The sequence below is a fragment of the Ixodes scapularis genome, unplaced genomic scaffold (genome assembly GCF_016920785.2).
Source record: "Ixodes scapularis isolate PalLabHiFi unplaced genomic scaffold, ASM1692078v2 PGA_scaffold44__24_contigs__length_19508400, whole genome shotgun sequence".
Taxonomy (NCBI): domain Eukaryota; kingdom Metazoa; phylum Arthropoda; class Arachnida; order Ixodida; family Ixodidae; genus Ixodes; species Ixodes scapularis.
The window spans coordinates 10,709,269-10,737,155 of record NW_024609873.1 but is presented as its reverse complement, the minus strand read 5'-3'; the positions used below and the strand labels follow the sequence as shown (position 1 = coordinate 10,737,155).

General features: G+C 49.2%; 1 protein-coding gene across 1 annotated transcript; it reads left to right on the top strand.

The window, feature by feature from the left end:
* The first annotated feature begins 779 nt into the window (after nucleotides 1–779).
* On the top strand, nucleotides 780–27,887 carry LOC8043659 (sepiapterin reductase). Its single transcript, XM_040216548.3, has 4 exons — nucleotides 780–1,067; nucleotides 1,328–2,327; nucleotides 25,962–26,108; nucleotides 27,455–27,887. The coding sequence occupies exons 2-4, from the start codon at nucleotides 1,748–1,750 to the stop codon at nucleotides 27,601–27,603; spliced, it is 876 nt and encodes a 291-aa protein (XP_040072482.1). The 5' UTR covers nucleotides 780–1,067; nucleotides 1,328–1,747; the 3' UTR covers nucleotides 27,604–27,887.

Below are 27,887 nucleotides of genomic sequence, written 5' to 3'. Positions count from 1 at the left end.
TACATAAAAGTTACATTTGTGTAATCCCAATCCATGTCAGTCTCCTCGGGGCTATGGGATGAGTGAGCCACAGCCCCAACTCTTGTTTCAGCTCCTGAGATCATCCCCTCCCAGACGCAACATCCTGTGACCATGGCGAAAATTATGGCGTTCGCGATCAAATAGTATATTGTTTTAAGCGGCACATACAAGATTGCACCGAGATTTATCGACCAAAAAAGGTATTTTATTTATTGCGGTTACGTTAGGGGGTATCAAATACTCCCGGAGTACTTTGCTCCAACCAGTCAGTTTTAAAATATTTCATACATGATTCTTAAAAACAAAATATTGAGCATTGTGATGTTCTGTGTCTCATCCTGACTTTATTTGGGAGACTTCTGAAGACGGCATTCCAGCTGGCCTCGCCCACCTCGTTAAGTTGGGGAGGGGTCACACCACCAGCGACCGAGTGCTGCCCGAGGAGTGTCGAACGTCCCGTTGCTTCTCGCAGCCGAAAACGGGTTGCAGGTGCAGTTCCAGACTCACTCGCTCTATTCTGGAGACTTCGACCACGGCATTCTTGCTTGCCTACCCCCACCCCGCCGAGCGACAAGTCGCACTACCACCGCCGGAGCGCCGTCCGAGTTAGGTGTCGGTGGTCCAGCTTCTCCTCGGTCCCGTAGCGGCTTGCAGGTGCGGGTCCAGACACTCTGGCAGACGGGACGGACTCATTGGCAGACCAGGGCTTTTGGGATGGTGGTGACGTAGACTTTGTGGAACTGGGAAGAGGGGGAGGATGAACTGCTGAAGGAAGAGACAGTCGTTGGCGGGGTCGCGTCGAGGGTAGCCAAAGAAAAAGCAGCTCGTCGTACGGGGGGAGAAGACCGACACGTGGGACGCCGAGAAAGCGCGGAGTTTGAAGAAGGACTCCCAGGACGCAAGGCCGCTGGAGAGGGAACCCCGCGGGAGGCGAGACGACGCAGGAGATCGAGTCAGAGACGGAAGAAAGACATCGCCTCGGAGCCGGGCCTGCTGCAGAACCCCTGCGAGCACCGCAAGCCCCCAAGAGATGCACGGCAGGACATGTGAGCGCCGTATCATCAAAGCCTGATTAGTGTCTTATTATTTAGAAGAAATGCATAAAAAGTTAACTCTGCTATCAGTGTTGTAAAATCCGCCGCCCTGTGTGAACCCTAAAGACGGTAATGCACTGCACCGTCACAGCATGTTTCTTTGCTATGATAAACTGAAGTACACAGAAAGTGAGCCGGAATTTGTTTATGCTTCTCGCGTTTTTTATCTTCATACTTTTCTGCTTCAGTTCAAGGCATTATTTTCCGTGCAGGCTTAAGGTCCCGTAAACCTGGTGGGAGGCAAACCGTAATAAATGGCTGGCGTAAAACAAGGGACGCAGGTGACGAGAAATTCATTCCATCATCCGGTACAACAGTTGAGCAGCGACAAGACCCATCCATGACGTCCGAGGTCAGGTTGACATCCGGTTCATTGCACGGAAAATGCACCGCAAGCTGCCGGACGAGAAGAGGATAAGTGCCACGTGGAGCATCCCATGTGCAGGTTTTGTCGGAGCCCGTACCACTTGCGCCGCACAGTTTCACTCAGCCCGCCCTACTTGTTCTTCTGCCTCTACTGACACACGGCAGTGTCGCGAGTTTGCGCGTTACCGTCGCAGCTGCCTGGGCTCTCCACATTTGACTCCAGTTGTTCTGAATTTCCTGCGCTTAGTGCCCGACTTCTTGTTGAAATGGGATCGAAGGGAAATGAAATGGTCGAGGCGAAGGGTTCTGGCGACAGCCCCGGCAAAGAGACCGCATTTTGGGGCACGAAGTTCCTTATCCTCGTGACGGGCGCCAGCGGAGGCCTTGGCAGAGGCATAGCAGTCAGCTTCGCCGAACACGTAGCAAATGGATCGCTCCTCGTCATCACGGGTCGCAACACGGCCGGGCTCGAGGAAACAAAGCGGATGATCGTATCTTTGGGACGCGGCGTCGGCGTGAGCGTCGAGACCTGCGATCACTCCAGGGCACTTTTCCGGGACTACGAGGACCTTCTGGAACGAGCGTCGGCAAAACTCCCGGACCCGGACAGGGTCGTGCTCGTGCACAACGCCGCTACTGTTGAAAGCTACTCTGACGGGGTCGTGTCGTTCGACGACGAGAAAAAGATCGGTGACTACTACCGCTTGAACCTCACGTCCGTCATGATGCTGAGTGCAGCGTTCCTCCGGCACTACAGCTCTGACCAGGGTCCTTCGCGAGTAATCGTCAACGTCGCCTCCACCGCGGGGGTCGAGGCGATACAAGGACTCGGCTTGTACTGCACAGGTCAGTATTTACACGGTCTCTGGCATCGTAAAATTTGTGTTTTTAGTTTAGGCACCCCGATATTCGTAATTCGGCTACCCAGGTGAAATAAATCGGGATGCCATGGGTAAAAAGCGTTAGGAAATGTGTTTTTCATTGTAGTGAATGGGAGATTAAGAAATGTAGGGCTAGGCTGAACGTGTTCGTCGGGGTTTGTTGCTTGGCGTCCTTATAGACTAATGCCGCAATTCCAATGGCAACGGAGCTAAAATCAGATGCGCGGATTTGTCGCGCCGTGTGTGGACGCTGGAATGAAAAAAGAATGAATGTTTTCTAAGAAAACCCTAAATAAAACACGCATGTAAAAAACAATTTCACAATATTTCATTTTGAGGTGAAGAAGGTGGAGGCTTCAGCCCACTCAACCCCGCTCCGTGCTTAGATCGCTCATTGGCAGGAGAGATGATTGACGTGTAGATTGTTGGTTTCAAAATCGTATCTCCGTTTATTAGTACTATTTTAATTGAGAATAGAGAGTTTCAGAAAAGGCGGCCCAAAAGCTTGGGGGCCCAAAAGAAATAGGGGCTCACTACTGCGCATGCGCCGAACCCAAACTCCGTTTTGGGTTTTGTGTTGGCGCTTGCCCCTAACGTGAAATTCGAGAAAGAGCGTAAGGCAGTTATCGCCCCTATTTGCTTAGCGCCGGATTGCGTCGTCAAACATGGCGGCGCCCTTTCCTCTCGCTTCAGAGCAAATTTGTCACGGTCGCTGCAGTATTAACCACTTTGATTGCGAATGAATTGTGCAACAGGCTTTCGCTTCGCTTCATCTTGCTCAAGTCACAAAGAATGAGCGGTAGGCTTGTCTCATTTTAAAGATCGTGCCTCATTCTGGCCATTCCTAAGGCTTAAGAGACGCGGTAATCGTTAAAATGGCAACGTATCGCTACTCCGAGGGTCCGGGTGGAGTTTGTTTGCGACACGATACCAGCAGCTTAAAAACAAGTCTTTCAAGGCTTCAAAGTCTCTCCAGCTCAGATCTAAATCGAGCAGCCGCTCGCAGAGTATGCTTACTAGCGTTTTTCTCAATTTTGGCATACTTGAAGGCCTAAATCTTCGGCGAAAGGCAGTCAAAGCGCTCACGAACGCCCCAAATTTCGAATACGAGCGATAAATGAGAGCTCTACGGATTGGATTGTTTTGGTTGAAAACATCCAACAACATTTATATTGATTTTAGATTGTCTTTTCTGTTAGCCGCACTGATCTCTACTGTACTAAGCTGGATCGCGGATGTCGGCCTCTGCGGCTTCGGCCGGGTGTTGCCACCGGTGGCTATTGATTGACACCACGAAACGCATGGCACTCTATGGAAAAAAACTTGAAATAGTGCCGTTTCCCCCGTTTCTAAGCTTCTGTCGGCATTGAAACGTTTTGGCTGCTTTTCGGGACGCTTGTCAAATAGCATGCGTACAAAAATTAAAACTGACAGCCCTCACAGTTCTTATTAATAAATGTTTTGTGGTCGAGAATCACTCCGCTGGGCGAGAAATGTAGTGCAGCTCAATGAGCCTAGAGTTATCTAGAGTTACCGCGGAGTTGGTGGTGGTTTCGACAAGTTGCGTTTAGCAGACGACAAGCTTGAGGCCTTTGCTGCGCTGAATTCGCTCACCCCCGGAAAGCCGCTGCCAACATGGAACTCTTTTCGACATTCATCAATTTCTGGGCTTCCCAGAGGACGGTCCTATTGACAGCAAGTTTCTTTGTTTAGTTCACTACGAGAGCAAGCTTGCCAGCTGAGCCGTAGGTGCTCCGGTACTCTTGATTTTTTTCATTGGCACGCGAGCGCTTGACAAATGCCGATTCGACCTCCAAACACCCGATATAATGATCGCATCACATCATAATATACTTGCCTTCACGCACAGCATACAAGCTTCAATATTTTACATTTGTGTGTTTTTATTATAGGTTTGCGTGTGTTGCCTGGTGTTAAGTAATCCGCCGGTGGTTTTACCGGCGGGCTCGCGATCCGACGCCAGCCTACTACAATAGAGATCAGTGGTTAGCGGGCTTGGTTTGAAGTTACCTTAACTATCGTTTCAAAGGAAAAGTACTCGCTGAGCGCATATGTTTTACGTTTTTTTTTTATATAGGGCGAAACGTAAGTCCGCCGCGCTGCGTTTCGAAACACCTATGCTATAAGCCGTTGACGTGAATGTTGTTGCATTTGTGTACCCCAATTTCTTAGGGGAACATAAACGTTGAAACCCCCTATTCTAAAACTCTCTAAATGTTTTAGCACTACAGCGTTAAGGAGCTCGTGGCGCAGAAACTCCGGCATCAGCGTCGGTGGGACCGGAGAATCCTGATCGGTGGATAGGTTCCAGACGTCATGTGTGTGACGTCACATGTAACTGTGATGTCACGACTATTGACCCGCCAAGTTTAGCTGAAAACTTTCGCGCTAAATTTAGCCGAAAAGTTTAGAGGGAAAATTTAGCGGGCCGATGGTTTCACAGCCATGTGGGACATCACGCTGCATGACCTCGCGCGGGAATTTTAAACAACCCACAGCGCTCACGTGTAATGTGACGTAAAAGGCGACGTCTCACGTATGACGTCACATGTGACACGTGACGCTACCGACTAGGTCCCGCACACACGCTTGCACGGTTCCACACATTAAAGGCGAAGCTTTAGCGTCCTACAATTTTTTTCCCTTACGTTTCAGAATCAAATAATTTAAATCGACGCATTATTCCTGTAAGTATCCGGAGTTCGGAGTGCGCAACTACTGCAGCTCGTCCAGCTAGTCTATTTTGATGAGTCACACTAGATTTGCGTTCACAGAGGTGTTTGGAGGATGATATCCTCATCCGACGTATGCTCCGTTTACCCCACTGATCTCTATTATAGTAGGCTGGATCGCGGACCGCGGCCTCGGCAGCTGGGGCCGAGTGTCGCCACTGGCGGCCATTGATTGACACCAGCCAATGCATGGGACTCTGGGAAGAACGAGAAAAAGTGACGTCTTATTCTGTTTCTAAGGTGTTGTCGGCACTGAAACTTCTTGGATGCTTTTCGATAAGCCCATCAAATCGCTTGCGTACAAACATTAAAACTGGCAGCTCCTCGCAGTTCTTATAAATAATTATTTTGTGGTCGAGAGTTACTCCGCTGTAGTGCAGCTCAATGAGGCGAGAGTTACCTAGAGTTACCGCGGAGTCGGTGGCGGTTTCGTTGAGTTGGGTTTAGCAGACGACAAGCTCGAATGCTTTGCTACGCGGAATTCGCTCACTCCCGGAAAGCCGCTGTCGAGATGGAACTTCTTTGTCATTCATAAACTTCTGGGCTTCCCTAAGGACGGTCTTTTTGGCGACAAGTTATTTTGTTTACTCCACTACGAGAACAAGCTTGCCAGCTCAGCCGTAGGTGCTCCGGTACGTTTGCTTTTTTTTTATTCGGCGACCGGACGTTTGGCAAATACGGATTCAATCTCCAAACACCGGACATACGGATCGGAACGCATCATAAAATACTCGCCTCCGAGCACAGCGTACATGCTTCAATATGCTTACTTTTGTGCGTTTCCCCCATAGACTTTCGTGTATTGCCTGGTGTCAAGCAATGGCCGCCGGTGGCGACACCGACGGGCTCCCGATCCGCGATCCAGCCTACTAAAATAGGGATCAGTGATTTGCCCTTAAGCTGAGACTAGAAGCTTCGTCTTCAGCGTGATCTCTCTGGCTTCTGCAGTGCTTTGGTTGCGCGTGTTTGCGTGTTCACACCTGTGTTAGCAAGAGCAAAAAACTCGCGCTGAAAGTAGAGCTTGTAAACTCACCTTAAAGGCCTCACACATGCAGCGGTGCGCTACAAGCATAGCGCTAACCTCGCGCTAAGCGCGTGCTGACAGGAGCATTCACCAGCATTGTATCGCACCGTCAGATTGTTACTCATGGCAGATGAAGAGTAGCTGACGACTAAAGCCCCTCGATATGTTTTCGTTTGTCTTTGCAAGTAGCGCCAAATGCGCGAGCGCACGTGGCCCAGGTCTCGAGCGGCCCTTGGAAGCAAATGGCGGCGCAGCACTGAAATGAGCGGCCCTTGGAAGCGAATGGCGGCGGAGCACCCGCTCGTGGCACGTGTCTTGCGCATTTCCACAACAATGGTTGGCGGTACTTGTGAAAACATTTTTATCAAGGGGCTTTACTGACGACACGTGAGTAGCGCCACATTAGCGCTCCGCTGCATTTGAGAACCGTACTTTAGGGTAAACGGAGTTTGGTTTGCAGCAAACAACTGCTTCAAGTACGCGCCTTCAGAACCGCTGTGCGGGTGGTTGTTTCCTAGCGGCGCGGGCCCACGGTGTAATGGCGAATTCGCGTGGTCATTTCCCGGCAAAATATTTTGCCATATCTCCGCCAAGGGCGTTCGCGTGGTCAAAGCTTGGCGAGTGCGCGCCATTCGGGTGGCAGTTCTCAGGCGTGTGCTGGCAATTTACCGGCACAATTTTTGCCCGAGCTCCAAGAGGTTGGGTAGCTTGTCTGCCAGACTGTATCCGGTATCGTCATCTCCGAATCGGGAAAGGGAACCAAACGAAACAATGGTCGCCGAGAGCGGATTCAAGTAGAAAACGGAGCCATTGAGACAGACACCCCTCTGTGGTCCGAGAAAGACAGCAAAGACAACGGAGATAAAGATAAAATATTTTAAAGGAAGCTTCCGCAAGATCAGTTTCCTATCGGACACAGCGTGTTATAACACCGCTGTAAAAAATGTATTGATAGTGCTGCAGCTCGACACTTGAACGCGCATTACTATTTTAGAGGGCTGGGTCAAATCAAAATGCTGAGGATTCCAGCAAAAAGGTAATAACAAGAAAATGGAATATAAAATGGCGACGCTGGTGAGCCTTCTAGGATCCTTGTAAGATGGCAACAGTTCCTCGAGAATCTAAACAAAATATATTACAATTTGTTTACCCACATCTCAGAGTCCGAATATATGTTGCTGATGCCTAGAGCGTGCCTATTGTATCATAAAATAATCGTGGAAGAAGTTAACGAAGTTCACGAGCGACCCAGGCAGACGAAAACGCCAGTTGCAGGCGCTTTGTGTTCGGGTGGAGAGGGTCACGTGGTGCGCCGCTGGCGCGGTTTTCGTTGCCTGTGCCGCCGGCGTGAGCTCGCCGGCGATTGACCACCCGAATTCGCCATAAGAAACACTCTTTAGGTGAGGACACGGCAAGGCTGAACGCACGGCGCGAGGAATCAGATAGTGTTCGTTCGACGGGCATTCGAAAGGCTGCGTTATTCTGCGGCCATCGAGCCAACACCACCTAGAAGACAAGGCCTGCGAATGACGTTTCGTTAGTAGATCCCCGACCCGCCCCAAGCAGCAAACACCCCGAAGCTGACGAGAGTATATATGGGCCGCTTCAAAACTACGGCTGTGTTCCAAATCTTACCCAAATGGATCCGAGTTACTCCGACGGGTCGTGTCACGTGACAACACAGATATTGAAAAACGCTGGACGCGGGTAGGTTTTAGAACGTCAAGGTATAAACACCTTATCCTGGAGTAAGATCGAGTAAACTTTGGAACACGGCCAACTACGTCGCATTCACTTGCGGCCACAGCTGGGTGCGGGACTGCTGAGCGTGAGCTGGTAGCGAGCTTCCAGTTCATTTGTAACATGCATTCGAACACTCCCTCTGCTAGGAGCGCCGGCTAGCACGCGCTCCTGGCTTTGAGACGAGCATTTCTAGAGCGCGTGCTCGTTCTGCCGAAGAACGCTTCAAAGCAGCGACCTCGAGCTCTCGTGCTTGTGGCATTGGCTGCGTTCTCTGCTTAGGAATGAACGGAGTATAAACAGCGCCCTCAAAAATGGCGTCCAGTGCCAGCGTCCAGCGCCCAGCGAAGGGATTTGAGGCCCTTCGCACAGCAGTAAGGCATTTTCACTCATGCATTTGACGCTCCACGTGAACGTCTAACTTCATCGTATGGTACACACTAAACATTATCACACCCTTTAGGGTGTAAATGGCTTGTCCTATAACTAACACCCTTATGGGTGCAGCAAACGCTGTAAGAAAAGGGCGTTTCACATAACACCCCTAAAGGACGGTGTTATTCCGAACACCCTTGAAATAGGGTGTGATTCTATTGTACACTTTTTTTATTAGGGTGTTGTGAATGCGCAGTACGCCCTCTAAATTGGGTGTACCACAGCCAGAAAGGAAAATAAAAAAGACGCGATGACCAACACCCATAAAATAGGGTGTAATGACCCAAAAGAGAGCACAAAAAATGACTGCAAAGGAGCCGAAACATGCCTGGTTCACTTTTTATTTCTCGATCAAGGTTCTACCAAGTTCTACTAATTTCTCTATAGACGATTGCAAGCAAGTCATCTGGCCGCAGCCATGCCTGTGCTTATGCGGGTAAGTGCGTACAATTACAAGCTTGCAAAAGGGAAGGCTACGTTCACGAGCACGTCATCAAACTTGGCCGGCAACACTGAAAGAAATAGTTCCCCTTTATCCTCGCAATTTCACCACGACCTAGACGCACCTGAACCAGTGGCGGTCCGTGCGTGCAAGGTTATGAACATTCGAACCAGGTATTGTTTCATAACCCCTTTAAATTATACAACCGAAGGTCCTAGTTCAATCTCCAACATTACTTTTCTTGCGACATTTATGCTTTCTAGCACTCGTGACGTGGACAAAAATGGCAGGCTTGCAAAGGCAGAACGACCTGAATTTCCTCGGGACGTAAGCGGCAGTTTATGTTTGTAACAGTAAAGTGTTCTATTGAGATGGAAGCAGGACTACTATCAGAAGCACGCTTGCAGAGTGTAATGTACCGGCCGGTGGCCAGGACAGAGCGTGAGCGGACTCCCGCGCTTTCAAGAGCACGGGACTGGTGCACGGGTTTCTGGGCCTCGAGACGGGCATTCTAGGCGCCATTAAAGTAACGTCCGGACGCTTGTCTACGCCGAGCTTGAGTCCTTGCCTGGAATACATAACAATTGGCGACGAGGTAGGTCAATAGTCAAGAACTTCAGCGGGCAGGATGGCTTCTCAAGGCAAGCTGGAGGAGTTCGACGGAACAGCTTGGACATCTTGGGCCGAACGCCTAAGCTTTTAGTGCGAGGCCAACGCAGTTGAAGAGCCGTCAAAGAAACGAGCACTACTGCTTACACTTTGCGGACCCAAGACCTATGAGGTCGTACGAGCACTCGTGGCACCAAGAACCCCTGCAAACGTCAGTTTTGACGAGCTCATGGCACAACTCCAGAAACAGTTCGACCCGCGGCCGTCAGAGCTGTTCAGCCGAGCGAAGTTTCGAAGAAGAGACCAACAACCCGGGGAATCCATATCCAGCTACGCGGCGTCTTTGAAGAAGTTAGCCGCAGACTGCAACTTCGGGATCCCTGTGACACCGTGGACTGCGACAACTTCCGGTACAACAAGCGTCGGCTTGGTTTCAACTGCTACCGGCGCCACCGGCGAAGGAACACCTGTGATTTCGGGAACCACAGGACACACACCGGCTAATCCGACCATGCTACCCCTTGAGGTAATGCTCAGAGATCGTTTCGTTTGTGGCATAACTGATGAGCATCTCCAGCAACGTTTGTTTGCCGAAACCAATCTAACCTTTCAAAAGGCATATGACATGGCCGTGCGAACAGAAAGTGCCGCATAACATCAACGCGATTTGAAAACACACAAAGAGGAGGTTCATGCGGTTAAGAAAGAACAGCTACCACCTAAGCAGTTGAGTACGAGTGGCAGCAGACAGAGGGATCTACAGACATGCTACCGATGCCAAGAACAACATTCGGCTTACTCCTGCCAGTCCCGAAACGCACGGTGCAGCTTCTGCCACAAGAAGGGACATATCGAAAAGGCCTGTTTCAAAAAGTCAAGAACGCAGCACCTATCGCGGACGACACGCAGCCTCGATCAGCCAGATGAGCTACCCGAATTTGACGATGATCATGCGGATACGCCATGGAGCCTGCACGAGCTGAATATGGTTAGAGCATCGAAGAAGCTGCCAAAGTTTATGGTGACGCTGAGGATTGAAAATAAAGAGCTCGAATTCGAAGTCGACTCCGGAGCTGCTTGCTCAATCATCAGCGAAGCTACATATCGCCACCTGTGGCCGAAGAAGGTCCCTAAGCTAAACCAGGAGGGCCTGGCCCTCCATACATGGTCAGGAGAGGGCTTACAAGTGCTTGGGACGGCAAGTGTACACGTCCGACATAAATCGAAGGATTACATCTTGCCTTTGGTCGTGACAAAAGGCTCAGGATGCAGCCTTCTAGGACGGAACTGGTTTCGAGGCCTAAAGATCCGGGTGAGTGGAATCCATCACCTCGGCAACCATGGCAGCGTCGCCGAAGTCTTGAAGACACATGAGGATGTTTTTGACGCCAAGATCTCGGGACACAAAGGGCCACTAGTAAAACTGGAATTAAAAGAAGGCGCGACTCCCCACTTCCTCAAAGCACGACCTGTGCCGTTTGCACTGCGCACCGCGGTGGAGGCCGAGCTGCGGAGTCTCGAGAATCAAGGAATTTTGGAAGCGACGCAACACTCCGAGTGGGCCACACCGGTGGTTGTAGTACGAAAGAAAGATGGCACCATCCGGCTATGCGGAGATTACCGAAGCACGGTAAACAAGGAAGCAAAGCTCGCAGTGTACCCCATGCCGACGGTTCCAGAAATCCTGGCAAATTTGCAAGGAGGTGTGGTATTTTCGACGCTAGACCTCAGCCAAGCGTATCAACAGCTACAACTGACAACTGGGACGGCTGACGTGTTGACCATCAGCACTATAAAAGGCCTCTATCGAGTCAAGAGGATGCGATTTGGCATCGCAGCTGCTCCAGCAATTTTTCAGCGATTCATGGACACTGTTTTAGCAGGAATCCCGGGTATAGGGATATGCCTCGATGATGTGATTATCAGTGGGGCCAACAATGCCGAGCACATGACTAGACTGGACACAGTATTGGCGAGACTTGCTCAAGCTGGTCTACGACTAAAAAGATCTAAGTGCCGCTTCGCAGTGGAACAAGTACAATACCTCGGACACACCATCGATGCTGCCGGGATACACTCGACTGAGGAAAAACTCAAAGCTATCCACGAGATGCCAGAGCCGACCTGTCGAACAACGCTACAGTCGTTTCTCGGACTTCTAGCTTTTTACGACCGATTTTTGGCAAATCGGGCGACAATAGCAAAAGATCTCTACGCACTGCTAGAGAAAGACAGACCTTGGGAATGGAAAGAAAATCATCGACGAGCCTTTCTGCAGCTGAAACAGGCCATCGCAAAACGTACGGTCCTCGCGCACTACGACGAGAACAAAACCTTGATCGTGTCATGTGACGCTTCCCCCTACGGCGTCGGCGCAGTATTAGCACAGTTAGATGCAGACGGAAATGAGGCTCCGATCGTGTTCGCATCAAGAACGCTCGGCAAGGCTGAAAAAAAACTACTCGCAATTGGACCGTGAAGGGCTGGCTATCATTTTCGCAATGGACCGTTTTCACCGCTATGTCGCGGGACGTCCCGTGAAAATAACGACGGACCATCAACCATTGTTGGGCATCATGGGCCCGAAATCACCAGTACCGAATGTGCTTTCGCCACGCATGACACGCTGGTGTATCAAGCTCGCGGCCTATAACTATGACCTAATCTACAGAGCGGGAAAACGCAATCAAAATGCTGACGCTCTGAGCCGACTACCGGTGCCGGAAACGCAGGACGAACAGGATCCCCCCGGCGATGTCCTGATGTTGGAGGCACTGACGAAGCCTCCCATGACTGCAAAAGAACTGGAAGACGAAACGGCAATTGATTCCACTCTGGCTGAGGTCTTTAAAGCAGTCAAGAATGGCGAGGTAAAGAGACTGGTGGGCGATCGGTTCAACGCGTTCAAGCTCAAGTCAACTGAGTTGTCCATCCATCGTGGTTGTCTCACCTGGGGTGCGCGCGTGGTAATCCCAGCGTCAATGAGACCCGAAGCTATGAGACTTCTACATGCAGGACACCGAGGCATCGTAGCCATGAAGGCCTACGCCCGAAGCTACGTGTGGTGGCCCGGTATAGACAAAGAGATCGAATTATGTGTAGCTCAATGTGAGAAGTGCCAGCTACACCAGAAAGCACCACCAAAAGCCACCAGTCCCACCTGGGACAGACCTACAGTACCTTGGGACACCATCCATTTGGATTTTGCAGGGCCTGTAGATGGACAAGTCTATCTTGTCGTGGTAGATGCATACTCTAAATGGTTAGAGGTTCGTGCAGTTCGAAACATGACGTCATCAACTGTGATTTGTGAATTACGGAACATTTTTGCAACGTTCGGCATACCACGTAAAATAATGTCGGATAACGGAACCGCTTTTATATCGCAAGAGATAAAAAGCTTTTACCACTCCAATGGAATCACAGCGGTAACAAGCGCACCTTATCACCCGGCAACGAACGGCCAAGCCGAAAGAATGGTACAGCAATTAAAGAAGGCTCTGGCGAAGGGAGAAAAAGACACGGTGAAACGTACACTGGCACGGTTTTTATACAAGCAGCATACCACGGTACACACTGCAACGGGCAAGACGCCGGCGTGGATGTTTCTTGGTCGAGAGTTGCCATCACCGCTACAGAGACTGCTGCAGCGGCCTACTTATGACCCTCCAACCACGTTGATAACCTCAGATTCGACACACTCGCAGGACTTTTCGGTTGGTCAGGCCGTGTGGATCAGCAACTTCCCAAGCGGAAGGACTTGGACAGCTGGCGTTATTACACGCCGTCTAGGTCCCCGGTCGTGGATGATCGACACCGAGGAGGGCCAGGAAAGACGGCACATGGATCATATTCGTCCAAGGAATTGCACCTCGCAATACAGAAACAGCAGTACACCCGCTCCAGTGTGGGACTTGATCCTGGAACCCGACGAGCCGTCATCCGCACCTCCAAAGCCAGAGACATCACGTACGTCTCCGAGGCCGGAGCCTGCGCGTAGTGAAACACACCAACGCACCAGCAACCGTGTGCGAAGACCACCGGAAAGATTAGGAGTCGCAACTAAGTGAGGGGGAAGTGTAATGTACCGGCCGGTGGCCAGGACAGAGCGTGAGCGGACTCCCGCGCTTTCAAGAGCACGGGACTGGTGCACGGGTTTCTGGGCCTCGAGACGGGCATTCTAGGCGCCATTAAAGTAACGTCCGGACGCTTGCCTACGCCGAGCTTGAGTCCTTGCCTGGAATACATAACACAGTGTACTTACAAATAAAAGAGCGATCTCATGTAATCCGTGAGAGATGCATAATCCGATTCGGGCAGCACAGAACAATCCGCAAACACGATGTTCAGGATGAAGGCGGTCGCATACATTCAACGCAAGTTTCGTGGTCGCCGATGAACAGCTCTCTGTCGTGATAGATGCGTAATCCGATTCGGGAAGCACAAAACAACGGAAACACAATGTCAAGGTTCAAGGCGGTCGATCACATTCAGCGGAAATCTCACGGCCGCCGATGAGCAGCTCCTTTTCGAAACGCGTTCAACAAACAAAGCACAATAATTCCATCGACTCCGACGAAATAAACGACCATTACCGAAAAGTTGGCATGGATGTATTCGGGCCGTTCACAACAAAAAATCCTGCAACGCACCAAGAAGAGGAAAGCACTGACGGGCGCCCCTTTTTGAAAACCGGACCTAAGTGGCCCCTACAACTCACCATAACTTGGCATACGGCAAGGACTACGGCCCCAGTGAGCCCATCACCGCGCAAGAGCGAGTCCCGTGACAAATTCTTGTCCAAGCGTTTTTGTCCTACGGAGAGCGGTCACGTGTTTCGCGCCGCCCCTCTGATTTGACGGAAGCGGCCTTCGCACTCGCTCACAGCCACACGAAGACACAGAAGAAGGTGTGGAGGCTTATCAGAAGACGAGGTCAAAGGGGGTTGGACAAAGCAGTTAATCTCCCTCTGCTGCTTTGTATGACCGCCTGCACTGCCCGGGGAGGGTCGCGAAATGGGACTCGTCTGGAATTACTTTGCGTAGTACAATCTTGAGCGCATCAAACTGTCACTCATGTAGAAGGGCATGCCCTGGTGCGGACCGCGAGATCACAAAATAAATACAAAAAAAAATTGAAAGCCGTCGAAGTACGGGACAAAGCTAAGACGCTGAGAGCATGAAACAAAAAGAAACGAGGCTTCACGTATAACAAAAAAAAAAAAAAAGAAAACGTCGGGACGCTAGATATTTTGGTGTCATTACACAGAGGTAAAGACCGTGAACCCTAGCGGGGCCGTCATGAATCCGGCACTTTCGATGGTCTTGTGACATTGTTTCTTTAGAAGTGCACACAAAAATAAAATCTCATTAAAGGTACTATAAGTAGTGCGGAACCCAGTCAGGTGAGTTTGTAATACCCGAAATGAAGGCGCCACAGTTTGTTCAATCGAGGCTTTATCGCAGGAGGTCTTTCTCGGGTTAAAAGCAAGCAGATTCCGTTTTGCTCAATCTTGTTTTGTTTTGTGGTTTAACGTCGGATTTTAGGCAGACAAGAAGTAAAAATACCTCGCCGGCATAGCCGATTCACGCAGGACGCTTTTGACACTCAACTAAAAACGGCGCCGCGTACGGTATGTTAGGATGGCGTCGGCGCTACCGATCCCATTTTTCACAAATATTGGCTAGACCAAAATGGTATCGGCACAATCTTTCCGATATAGTTCCATAACGGCTCAATACTGTGTGCTGCCTCGGTTGTATATTTACACGTCTTCGTTCATTTTTGCTAGCGGAGATCATTTATTTAAAATCAAAATTGAACTGATAAAACTGATGCACGCGCGACACGTAATTTTCGACTCGTGTCGAATGGAGAGTTCAATCGGAGTTGCAAATCTAATCTCTAGAACGGTCCTAATCATACGCCACTTCATGTGGCGATCAATTATATTCGATGTTTGTACCGCCCTATATAGGCAACAGCTTCAGCAAAGCAATAGACATGAAGGGCATGAAATCGTGGGTGTATTTGACAGCATCACCATTACATCCCTTTCACTCCGTGTGAATGAATGGCGTAAAATTCGCCCATACACCCTTTTCACACGATTCTGGAAACAATTGCTACAACTAGGGCGTAAAAAGGGCGTGCAAGGGGTGTAAGACGTCAGCACACCCTTTTTACACCTACCGATATCAGAAATCGTGTAAAAATGGTGTAAAACGGGTGTTTTTTCTAACTTACACCCTTCTTACACCATATTTACACGCTTACAAGTGTTACAATGTTTAGTGTGTATAGCAAGAGACACTCGGCATGAACATCTATTTTATTATCTGTTACACAAACCACTGAAGCAGTCAATGGAGCAGACGATGTTGCAGACGACGTAGCAGACGATGTTGCTCATCCGGGCTAGCTAGGGGGCGATGAGGGGATCTACTAGTGATGACGTTTCGAGGAGGAAACGCGCAGGCCTTGTGTTCTAAGTGGTATTGACCGAGCCCGCGGCTGACAGTGTCGCCGGCGGCCAAATGGCGAAACTGTGGGAGAGCGAAAAAAATAATCTCTTTGCTATGACACCCCGGTACACCGTGGTCTTTCTGCACGAGCGACAACCTCGCTGGAGCTCTGCGCGTGTGGAGCATGAGGTAGCAGGAGCCGTCTTTGCCGTGCCTACGGGTCGACGAGTCATCAGCCGGCGCCGCTTGAAACCATAGTGAGAGAGAGAAAGGGAGAGAGCGAAAAGCGAACTTTATCTGCGCACTGCGCGGGGAGCGCGCTGTCCTCACCTGAAGAGTATTTATTATCTTACACCGTGCGCGGGCCTAAGCCTAGCATTCTACGCCAGCTATGTTGCTCGAACTGGATTGATTCGTTCCTTTACGCGTGCTGTTTAAAGTTGTTGGTTCCTGTAAAACCGGCCCCGCTGCATTGGGAATTGTGCAATCGTCGCGATTGCAACCATATTTCAATACCGAGAAGATACTTGCACAGGTAGGGATTTGCTAGTCATTTAGCTGGAGGCAAGCAGGCGTACGGCTCGCGTCATGTGTGTCCAGGTATGTTGTCGCTATTTCGCTTCAAAGCAGAAGTGACTTCTCACGTTTTACAGTGCACCTGACCTGCCAGAGCAATTATTTTAGGTCGCGTTTGAATTGTGCGTCATGACGCTTACTTACCTTGCTCCCAGATGGCCCTAAAAAAAAGAAAAAAGAAAAGAAAACTAGAATATATATTTAGAGTTTTATTGTGTTTCCCAAACATCTTTAGGGGCCTTTTTAGGGTTACACTTCACACTATAAAGCAGCACTGAACTAAACAAAGTGCACGCCACCCCCCCCCCCCCCCCCCCCCAGTCCTAACCACAATAGACGCTTTGCACCAGCTGTGCATGGACGCCGCCATAACTGACCTTCAGTTTTTGTTTCCTCTTATTCCGTTTATTTCACTTCATCATTACCATAGCAGGCAAGGTTATGGCCATATTACATTCAACTGTGTCCTTTTCTAAAGCATCGGTCTTTGTAAAGGATCGTCAACTACCGTTTCAGTTGCTCGGCATCTCGGTAAGACAAGAGAAGGTCACCAATGGCGGCTGTAATTTGGCGCGTGTGCAAAGCGTCTATACTATTCTTGAACTTTTTAAAAGGTATAAAAAGGTCCAGGTGAGGGTTAAAACGCTTGTTGTACGTGAGCATCATCCGTGTCAGCGGGGGACTGGACTCTAGATAAGAGGGGTAAAAAAAAGGAGTAGACCTATTATGTCGCAGGGGGACATAAATTGAGATTCTACTCAATAACATTGGAGAATAAAAAGAAGAATTAAACAACTTATATAAAAACACCATGTCGCGGACTGGTCGCCTGGTTGAAAGAGGCAAAAGACCAAGAGTGCCCAAAAGAAGCACATAATCATAAAAAAACACTCCGTCCAATGTGGCGATTGTAGACAACTCTCACAAGTCCTCTTTGTATGCACTTTAACCTGAGCGCCTAACTAACACCCAAAGAATTCCATACCGTAGAACAGAAGTCCAACCGTGATAGAACCAAAGCCCGAAAAAGGTTCAGTATACAGTTGTAATTTCGGAAGTCACGGGTAATGCGTAAAATTATGAACAGGATTCGCAAAGATTCATTAATAACCTTGAAAGATGATAGTTAAAGTTCAGGCGTAAATCGAACAAAAATGCCAAGGTCACGCACACCAGAAGATCTTGGAATTTCAGAGCCGTCTAGTGTGTAAGGATGTACAGTCGGGAGCAAAAGTTTGCGGGGCACCGGAGCGCGTGCCGAAATGCATCGCCGCGCCGTGCGACAGTGCGCCGCTGCATTAAAAAGCCGCGCTTTATGCAGGCGCGTCCTTCGTGCTGGCAGGCATGTCTCTTTCGCTCGTTTCTGTCCGACTTGCTCCTGATAACCGGAGTCGGCGCGAGGGGCGCAAGTTGCCGTTTCGGTAGCTGTCGTGCCTCACGTTCGCTTCAGCTCCCTCAGCCGCCACGCTGGGCGACGGAGCGCCTGGTTAACCCCCTCCCCTTCCCTCCGCAGCGCGGGTGACTCATCAGATAACATTTCGCGTCGGGCTCGGGTGCGGGCTGAGCAACAATTTTTTTTGTAATATTATTTTCTTTCTACTTACGCTTTTCAGGGGCATGTTATTGCATTTCCACTGAATGCACCCCTCTTTCCGATGTTAGACAGCAATGCTCCCAGGTTGCCTATTGGCCAGTGATATGCAATAAAGCGTATATTAACCAAGTCATCTGGCTAGTGCTCTGTATTCTGAGAAAATGCCGCCTAGAGTTCCGCTGAGCGAAAGGTGGTTCATCGCTAGGCTCTGCACCGAAGATGTATCGCAGCGTGAGATCTTTCGCCGTGCAGGTTGATCCAAAACAGCAGTCAGCCGAATTATTAAGGCTTTTCGGGACGAAGAGGGCAGAATTTCTGATGCCGATTGTTCTGGCCGGCCGAGGAAAACCGACGAAGAAGAAGAACGGCTAATTGTAGCCGCGGCAGTAGCCGACCGTTTCTTAGGCTCCCGAGAATTTCGGGACGAACTGCAGCTGAATAGACAGTTTTAGTGGATCGTACGCTATAGCTTTGCGTACGCAAGGAAATTGCGGGTCGTGAGTGCGTATGCGCAGAACGCAATAAAAGGGCTTGCGTATTGCGTACGCACGCAACGCTCAGGATTTTGCGTTGCTGGCTAGCGGCCCTTGCGGGACTCTCTCGAGAGATCTCGGACCCAACGAGAGCGCCAGTTTCAAGATGGCGGTTGCCTCGACTGGCGCAGCAAGGGCGACGTCCTGTTTTCGAAGTTCTGTGTTCCCTGAAATTGCGTGGTGTTCTGCTTTGGCGATTCTTTCTGGGACCTACCGCGGTCGAATCAGATCGCCGTGCAGCTCAGCCTGAGGGAGTGCACAGTGAAAATGTTCGCCGCTCGGAATGTGCGTCGACGCTGCGATCTGCTCAACGCTAAGCCTATTCCCACAGTTCATCGCCGACGAACGAACGACTCTGAAAGAAATCGCCGAAGTTCTCGCTATGCACTGGACATCAGGGTCATGAATTTCATTCCGCGATAGCACTGATAAAAGGTGCCGTTTCCACGGGACGAGTGACGGAGGCTCCGTGATCTAATTTGGCTACGTACTAGTAGCCTCTGTACCCCGCAGAAAAGCGCGCTTGACGAGGCAGCTGTGGCTTGGTTTAATCTGAAATAAAATGATTGGACACTTCTTCTTTTTCAATATTTCTTTCCAGGAGCATGGTTGCACTATATGCACGCGGACTTCTACGGCTCTAGCAAATTTAACCAAGATTATGCGCGGTGTTCACTCGAAAACGTAACGCACAACTAAATTCGGTCCGAGCAGGTCATTTTTAGCGTACGCTATACTATTGCGTATTGCGTACGTAAGATCCAGCAACGCTATACTAAAACTGTCTAATATCTCCTGCCACACAATACGGCGTCGCCTCAAGGAAGCGGGACTGCAGAACTGCGTGGCGGCACCAAAGCCTCATCTTACCGATAGGCAGCGTCGGCAAACGCTTGAATTCGCCCGAGCCTTAGAACAGCGGACTGTGGACGATTTTTATCAAGCCATCTTTACGGAGGAGTCCACGTTCTGCACCCGGTCGGACTAGCAGTGGCGTGCTTGGCGGCCCTTTAATTGCAGGTATGAATGAGCAATGCCTTTGTCAAGTAAAATAAATCCTTAAACGGGTATTCCGTCTGCGTTATAAGCTACCCGAGCTAACTTCACTCCTCTCGGCATGCAATCCTGAGTGTCTCAATTCAACACAGTTATTGTGGTACCCTCTAGTTTTGCGGCCCCAATTTTCCACGAGTTCGGCAGGGTGAAATTGTCCACCATAAAATATCGTAAATGATAAAAGTTGGAACTCAAATTTTTACACAATAAAAAGCGAAACGTTACGATTAAAAACAAACAATTTTCGTGGTAATGGGAAACCCTAACTCGCCACAAGTTATGGGGCTTACATTTTTACGCCACTTTCGCCACACTTTTTTGTATAGATACCTGCCGGAGTACACTCAAAGTGTGTTATCAAGTGGCCACTGTGCTGTGTCCGTCTGGGGCGCCATCAGCAAGGATAGACTTGGACCACTTGGGCGAATAGAAGGGGTTTCAACGCCCATTCCTACTGCGATATGATTGAAGAGACTCTGCTGCCCTACGTCCTGGACGGGCCATTTCCAGATGGCATCTACCTGTTGCAGCACGACCGCAGCCCTGTACACACGGCGCGCAAGGTGGACGAACTCATGGATGCTCGAGGAGTGCGTCAGCTGCAGTGGCTACCAAACGAGGCAGACATGAACCCCGTATAAAATGTATGGGGGCTTATGAAAAAACGACTTTCATCGCGAAATCTCGGCAGCGCCACGCAGACGCGTTATGGTAAATTATCAACAAAGAGTGGGGAAACGCCCCGGGGACATCCCGAGAGAGTGGCTGCGCTGTATGAATCTATGCCACGACGTTTAGCGCAAGTGATTGCCGTCGACGGCAATTTTACTGGATACTGATAGTTAAGCACTAATGCCAACACGTTTCGTAGACCCATGAAATTTTCTTGTTAATTTTTCTTTATTTTATGCGGACAGAGGACTCGCAGTATATTTTTCTTTGATGTCATCTAGTTTTGTATTCCTGCTTATTAACTGCCTTCGCACACTTCGGTACTACATCGTTCACAAACAGCTAACCTGGGGGGATAGCTTCTAGAAATAGACACCCTTTTTTGATACTGGTCTATAATAAAACGCCAAGGGGAGCGGAGCTGGCAGGAAGATCATGAAAGGAGAGATTCTGGTAAGCCTCAGAACGGGCGTGCCCACGTAGCACTAAGAGGCTTTTTCGGATGCTCTCAAGAAGCTATGTCTCCTAGTGAAACGTCGGCACGCCGGTCTGACGTTTACCAGAAGCTCCCCCTTCACATTGCTCTCTAATGTATTCACTACCAATGGCAGAGTAGGCCCGTGAAGATCGGGGAGAGCAAAACGTTTGCAGTTGTATTTCGATCTATCGATCAAACCGTCATATGAAGAGATGCGTTTTATGAGGAACGCTGCGGGCGCTAACTTCAGTCCCAGCCTTCCAGGCGCGCGACGCCGCGTGCAAAACGTCGCTACGTCCTTTTTTTGACCCCATTTTTGTTTTGTTATCTTGTTTGTGCTCAAAGCGCAGGTGTTCGTCAGCTGGCGGTGGCTGGTGACACTTCACTATACGGTAAACGTGGAAATCAGAGTTAGCTTCAACAAGAATGCAATTCTGCATGAAAAATTAATAGACCTATCTCACCAGTCAGTTTGACTATGCTACCGCTTCCACAATGCATCGAGGTGACTTAAGTATTTCAGCACTTGCCCGAACCTCGCTGGAACTCTGTGCATGAAAAACACGAGACAGCACGAGCCGTCTCGGACACTGCCACCTGCTTCTTGTGACCTAAAGTTATGTCGCACGCATGAGTCGAACGCTTGGTGGGGTTGGTCTATTGTTGCTCTGCCCGCAGAAAAGTTCGACGCGAAACGTTCACGAGTGACCCGTGCGGCGGCGGCGAAAATGGGGGGGGGGGGGGGGGGGGGGGACGATCATTTAGGCGAGCTTTGTCACAAAGAGCGGCGGCTGAGGCGGCTGAAGCAGACGCGCAGCCATCGCGCAGCACGAAAGCCAGCGAAGCGCTAACTTGCGCCCCTGGCGCCGACTCCTGCTATCAGGAGTGCGTCAGAAAGAAACGAGCGAAAGAGGCAGGATCGCGATCGCGAAAGGCGCGCATGAGCAAAGCACGGCTCCTTAATGCGCGGCGATGCATTTCGGCACGCGCTCCGGTGCCCTGCAAACGTTTGCTCCCGACTGTACAACAACATTTGCCTTACGGGAAGAAGAAACAACCTTAGTTTTGGTGGGGTTTAAAACCAGCGAGTTCGCACAGCACCACAAATGAATTGCATCAATATCTTTGTACCAATTCACAGTCCACAGGCGTGTGGATACTACGATAATTTTTCACGTCATCAGCATACTGAAGTGTCATTGAGTCACTTACGCTAGTTACAAGATCATTCACAAAAATATTAAAAAGCAAAGGTCCAAGGTTCGACCTTTGTGGTACCCCAGAGTTCAACGGATAAGGGAATGATTTGCATCCTAAGTAGGAAACCATGTTTAAGCGTTCAGCAAGATAACCAGCAAACCAGTCGCAGAAACCCGAAGATCGACCCCGATGTAGTAACTTAGATAGCAATAATTTGTGATCTACGAGGTCAAACGCCTTTGAACAGTCAAAGTAAATAACATCAGCTTGACCACGGGACCCAACTATAAGTTTCGCGAACTCCAAAAAGGTTAAAAGATTTGTTTCAACGGATCGTCCACGACTAAAACCGTGCTGATTTGGGCTGAGCGTCTGCTCAAAATGAAAACTCACACGCTTAAAAATGACTTCTTCAAAAACCTTCGAAAAGACTAAACGCAATGCAATTGGTCTGTAGCTATCGATACACGTGGAGCTTCCAGATTTGTATAGTGGCACAAGCAAAGCAGTTTTTCAGGCTGACGGAAATGTACTTGTTATTAAGGACATGCTAAAATATGATGCAGTACAGGAGCCAAGATATCAGAGCACCCTTTAACAATAAAAGCCGGGATCCAATCGTCCCCACATAAGTTTTGGGGGCAAGTATTTTTTGTGGCCGAAACCACGTCATCAATAGTCAATACCGGAACTGGCATTAGAAGGAGATCTTCAGAACACAGGGTTGCATTGTTGGACTGGAGGAGATTGGGGTTTTCTATTGAGAAGTGTTTTGCGAAGAGATTGCACACACTGAATGAGTCAGAGGCATGACCTGTTTGAGTCTTCATAAATATATCATGAGCTCAACTGGATGGCCTACTATACCTAACATATTCCCAGAGGCTGTCGGTACAGCGCTTCAGGTCAGACTCAATTGAATCATGCAGTTGGCAATCGTCTCTTTTAATTAAACGATTCACGGCAGACCGATACTCCTTAAATAAGGAGTGCCATTTGTCCAAGCCAGACGACTTATATATTTGGTGATAACGCGATTTCAAAGACAGTGCCTGCCGGAGATCACTTGAGAACCACCAAGGAAATTTGCCTCTGCTACCACGTTTCATCGGTATAAAGCGGTCCATGGCACACTTTAAGACTTTAAAAGATAGAAATGTATAAAAGTCTGGATATGGTTTTTTGTCCTTTCGGTCACTTTTTACCGCACATCGACAGACGCCGACAGAAGCTTGTATTGGACGTTAGCTCATGCATGATGGAACGCTAGAACGCCGCTTTCATGGTTGCCTCTTGCGAGCGTTACAGAAGTTCTTAGACGGGGGATGAATAGCAGACGGACGGAGGCGAAAACGGGCGCTGACGCGCAGCTTTCATGTCCGCGTCTTGCGGGCATTGCAGACGATTGCTAGAAGGTGGTAAAATAGCAGACGATACTGGAGGCTGCCGCGCGTTTGTTTCAATGACCTTGATTATTATCTCAGAGCGGTAAACCGGAACACACGGCCTGCAGCGGAAATGGCACCCCTTGGTGGCCACCATCTTGCCTGCTTGAAACATTAGTAATCACGTGACGTTAAAGAGGTGCTGAACCGAAAATTGAATTGCAGAAAACAACGCAGGATCGATAAGCGGGACGCTACAAAACCCAAAACGTCACTCATGAAGCGGTATCTCTAACGGATCTTCGTATTTTTTTTTTTTAAACAGCAAGGGCATTCGCATATGGCAAAAAAGACGCGTGACCTCGCGATTCACATTTTCTCCTCTTTTCGCTTTGACTCTGAGAATTCGCGGAGAGGATAGGGAGCGAGGCCATTTTTCCTTCTTCTCAAATCTTCTGCGATAAGATGACGTCAACAGTTTTCCTCATTCACTCTTTTATTTTCCATCAATACGGCGATCCGCTCGTCAAACATCGCGTGGATGTTTCGTCTGAAAGTTTTGCATTCTCGCTGCGCTCAACCATCGATATGTTATTGGCTCTTAAGAAAGAAGGTTGCCAGGGTATATGAAGTGTGCGAGTGCAAATAAAAAGTAAATGCCTGAGAGGGTTTGGTGGTTTCGCGTGACTGGCAAAAGGCTTGAGGATTTGGTTGACCACGTAGGACGTACACAGCCGGTGTTTTTGAAGATTTGTCGGACGTACACGGCCGTTTTTCTCGTACGTCAGACGTACCCGCCCCGCCCTTCCACCTCCTTTTTTTTGTAGGTACATTGAATGTACACGGTTGATAGTCTTAACATTACGCCGGTCGTGTGCGGTACAATGCTTAATTTTAGGTGTAGATGTAAACATCTTTCAAGTTCACACTCATCTCGGCCACCGCAGATCGACGGGGCATAAAGGCAGACATCCGACACCAAGGCTCCCGTGGCCTCCCGAGATCACTTTTAGGTTTTATTAAACGCGAAGGAGCAGTTATTTTGGAAGAATTAAGAGTCGCCGGACGTCGAATAGAAGAAACGCCCAACGCCCTCTTTTTCTTTTCTTTTTTACCTCTTTTCTGCTCCACTCTTTCGCGTTTTGTTCTTAGGGCCCTTATATTTGAAGTTAGATTTAACATTTTTTTTAAAAGATCTTGCTTTACGCAATATTGAAGTTCCTTCCCAAGATGGTAAGCACGCATTACTTTAAGCAATGTTGTTGCTTAGTTCTGATGATTGAGAGACACATATTGTCTTACACATATGTGTTAAAGGAGCCCTGCAATCATATTTAAGCGTCTACCTTTTTTGCGGTTTCCACGTCTTTCGGGGTTCGGGAAAGCCAGCGGGCACGGAGAGAGTAACTAAATATCAGTGCGTCATATTTTCACCGGATGACGCGGAAACCTCCTCCACCGACTGGGGGCGACCCGCCGTGACTGGTACGCAATGGTTCCCGCTTGGCAAGCGAGAACTAAGTCACAAGTCACAGCGCGCGAGCTTACCGTACCAGTGCCGCTCCCCACGGGCACGGTAACCTATAACCGTACTTGCCGTATGCATTCGCCCATCCATGAGGTGAGTTAAGCAGACTTGAAATACCATTAATACGATAAAGATAATACAAAGACAACAGCGCAGTGCCAAAAAACTGTCAGTTTCGATTTCGGGTCCACCTAAATTGTGTAAGCCAGTAGTCTTTAGTTTTGAACAAACTCGTGACAAAGATTATTTCTTTGCGAGTTTGTGCTCTTGTTTGGTGTTGTTGGCGGTGTCGAGGGTGCCCACCAGGGCTGAATATGGAGATGGCTGTCGTTCGCTCGGTTCACATAGCCTTGACGGGGATTATCATGTCTGGTCACTTGGTGGGGGGTGTCTTCTGTTGCCGCGGTGTTTAGGTTGGAGGTCAGTCTGTTTGGCTGCGTTCCATTAGATCTTTGCGGCGGAACGTCTTTTGTTTAACCCCTTTCCTTTCCGGGTGGACGGCTATATTTTGCTGTTCCTTTACGAATAACCCAGCTGCGTTTGGGATTATGTTTTGTCTTGTCGGTTATTTTATTTTTTCCGTGTTTCAAGGCTACTTTACGCAGTTGCGTCGACTGCGCTGCGTCATGCAGCACAGTGTCTCCTATTGTCTCGTCGCAAGGGTCGCCTTAGCAACAGCTCGATGGAAGCAGTCTTAACGCAGTGAAAGTTAGTCAAAGCACAACTGTCTGAATGAGCCTTCCAAGTTTAGATTATGATGTTTTCTAATCAGCTCGTCTGCACACTTTCGCTTCTTGTAATACCATTGCTCCTTAGTTCATCAAATGGAAACGAATACGTTGCGCATTCCTCCTCTGAAAATGTAATTATTTAGACACATTCTTACAGAAAAAATTGAACTATGTACAAGTAACGCGTTACTTGTAGCGCGTTGTCTTCAAGTCTCAATGAATATAGGCGAGGATAATAAAATTTTAGAAAAAGAAAATTACTTTCTGGTTAGTCATGTTGCGAATTTCTGTAGTTCGCCCAATGGTAATGTGGCCACATGTGGCATACTGAAGCGCGGATTCGTTTGTAAACGACATGTTGGGCGTTTTTCTTGTACAGGCAAGGCGGCCCGGGCGATGTACATGAGAGTGGTGGCCCTGGAGAACCCGTCGGTGACGGTCCTCAGCTACAATCCTGGGCCGGTGGACACAGCCATGTTCGGGCACATGCAAGGCGGCAGCGAGGACTGCGCCACTCGCTACGAGAGTATGTACACCTTGTTGATCATCGTCTTGAAGATACGAAACAACATCCTCGGTGATAAATGACTGTGTTAGAGCCCTGCAGCTCGAGCGCGTGTAGCGAAAGGTTACGCCCCAGACCCCAGGGATCCTTGGTTATATCCCCACCCTTGCCCGTGTCGACCTGGTTGAGCATTGTACCGGTGTGCGGTCAAGCATCCTTACTGCGTGATGCACGTTAAAGACCCCACGCAGTGGTTGTACTGCACTGACTTGATTTCTCATCTATTGGGAATTAAATTCAACCGTCGGGCCCCTGGTGGCAAAGTTGAAATCTACGCCGACGGGGACTACAACAACAGAGATAATTTGTTTTTGTTTTGACGTGGTGCTCGACTCACATAGCCTAGCGTTCTGTCAGCATTAAGCTGGGGCTCGTGTTCAATCAGTTAAGCCGAAAGCGGACGCAGCAAAACTTAGTTGTGCCCACTTTCGACCCGCGTTCAATCGAGAAAGATGAAGTAAATAATCCAGTGCACATGCCTTGTGTTAGTAAATACAGAACTCTGCGGAAAGCAACCAGGCCGTAGCGTCCCTACAGTTTGATCTGCTCGCCAATAGCTGCGACACCAGACGTTCATTGAGGCTGACTAACTTCCGGCTGTATACAACAGTACACATTGCTTTGCGGCCAAATTTGTTAACGCATCGCAGCTCCGAGAAAATGGAGCGAAAGCTCGAGATGGGGGGCAAAAGCCAGGAATCCTGCGTTTCATGCCCGCATGTGCCCGTTGAGATCTGGGGCCTTAATCTGGACGCTTGGCGAGAAACTCGGCGAGAAATCTGGCGGGCGTGATTGGCCAACGCCACACTTGACCTTGGCGCCGGCCAACCAGAGCCGCGGCATTTCTCGCCGACTGTTTCGCCAAGTGTCCAGTTTAGGGCCCCTGGATGATTATTGTACCGGAGTCAGGTAGTATCGCTACTGCGTGATGCCCGTGAAAAACCCCGGGCTGCCAGCAGCACTCCACGAGCTAAAGCTTCTTTCTACTGCGTGAACCGGACAGGAGAACTCAAAATAATTGGTACAACAATATTAAGGTTGCAAGAAAAAAAAAAAGGCGCCAAAGTGTGTAGGAGTCATTTTCTAAAGTCATGCCCTGGATATCATAAATCAGTACACAACTCTCTGGGTGGACGGGTGAAGGAGTAACTCTTTCATATAATTGTTAATGTTGATCTCTTGTGAAGAATCCCAATGCCTAGCTTGCACAAACAAGAGGCCCACAATAAAACGGTCCCGAAAATAATTTTCTAAATTAAACCGATCCTCCTCCAAAAATTGCATCAGCCGTCTTTTCTCTTTTTCAGAGGCCTTAAAGCATGGAAAAGTAATGACCCCCGAGGTGACTGCAAACGCACTCGTCTACATCCTCGAACAGCGAAAGTTCAAGTCGGGGGACCTTGTGGATTTCTCGCCTGCACATATAAATGGAGGATTAACATCGGGTTCATTCTAAGGGTTCGGGAAGGCAGGGCCCTATTTCACTTTAAGGCAAGAATCGTTCTTGGTTAACTGGGAGTTTTATTTCCTCGTACCGATATCGATGCGCGATAACGATGATAACGATGCCCGATAACGTTGCGTGCGAAAAGGCGCAAAGCACGCATCGTTATCGGCTATCGTTATCGGAGTTATCGGAACGACCTCTGTCTGTTTGTTCGGACCCAAATGCAGCATATAATCGATCGTATCCAAGAAGTGTCAAGGGTATAAAAGAAATAAAATTTCAATTTCAGAAAA

What these genes read in the sequence shown, in the direction of transcription:
- LOC8043659 (XM_040216548.3), top strand. Translation starts at nt 1,748, where the DNA reads ATGGGATCGAAGGGAAATGAAATGGTCGAGGCGAAGGGTTCTGGCGAC. An exon ending in ACTCGGCTTGTACTGCACAG is followed by an intron (nt 2,328 to 25,961) that starts GTCAGTATTTAC and finishes TTTCTTGTACAG; the next exon opens with GCAAGGCGGCCCGGGCGATG. An exon ending in CTGCGCCACTCGCTACGAGA is followed by an intron (nt 26,109 to 27,454) that starts GTATGTACACCT and finishes TCTCTTTTTCAG; the next exon opens with AGGCCTTAAAGCATGGAAAA.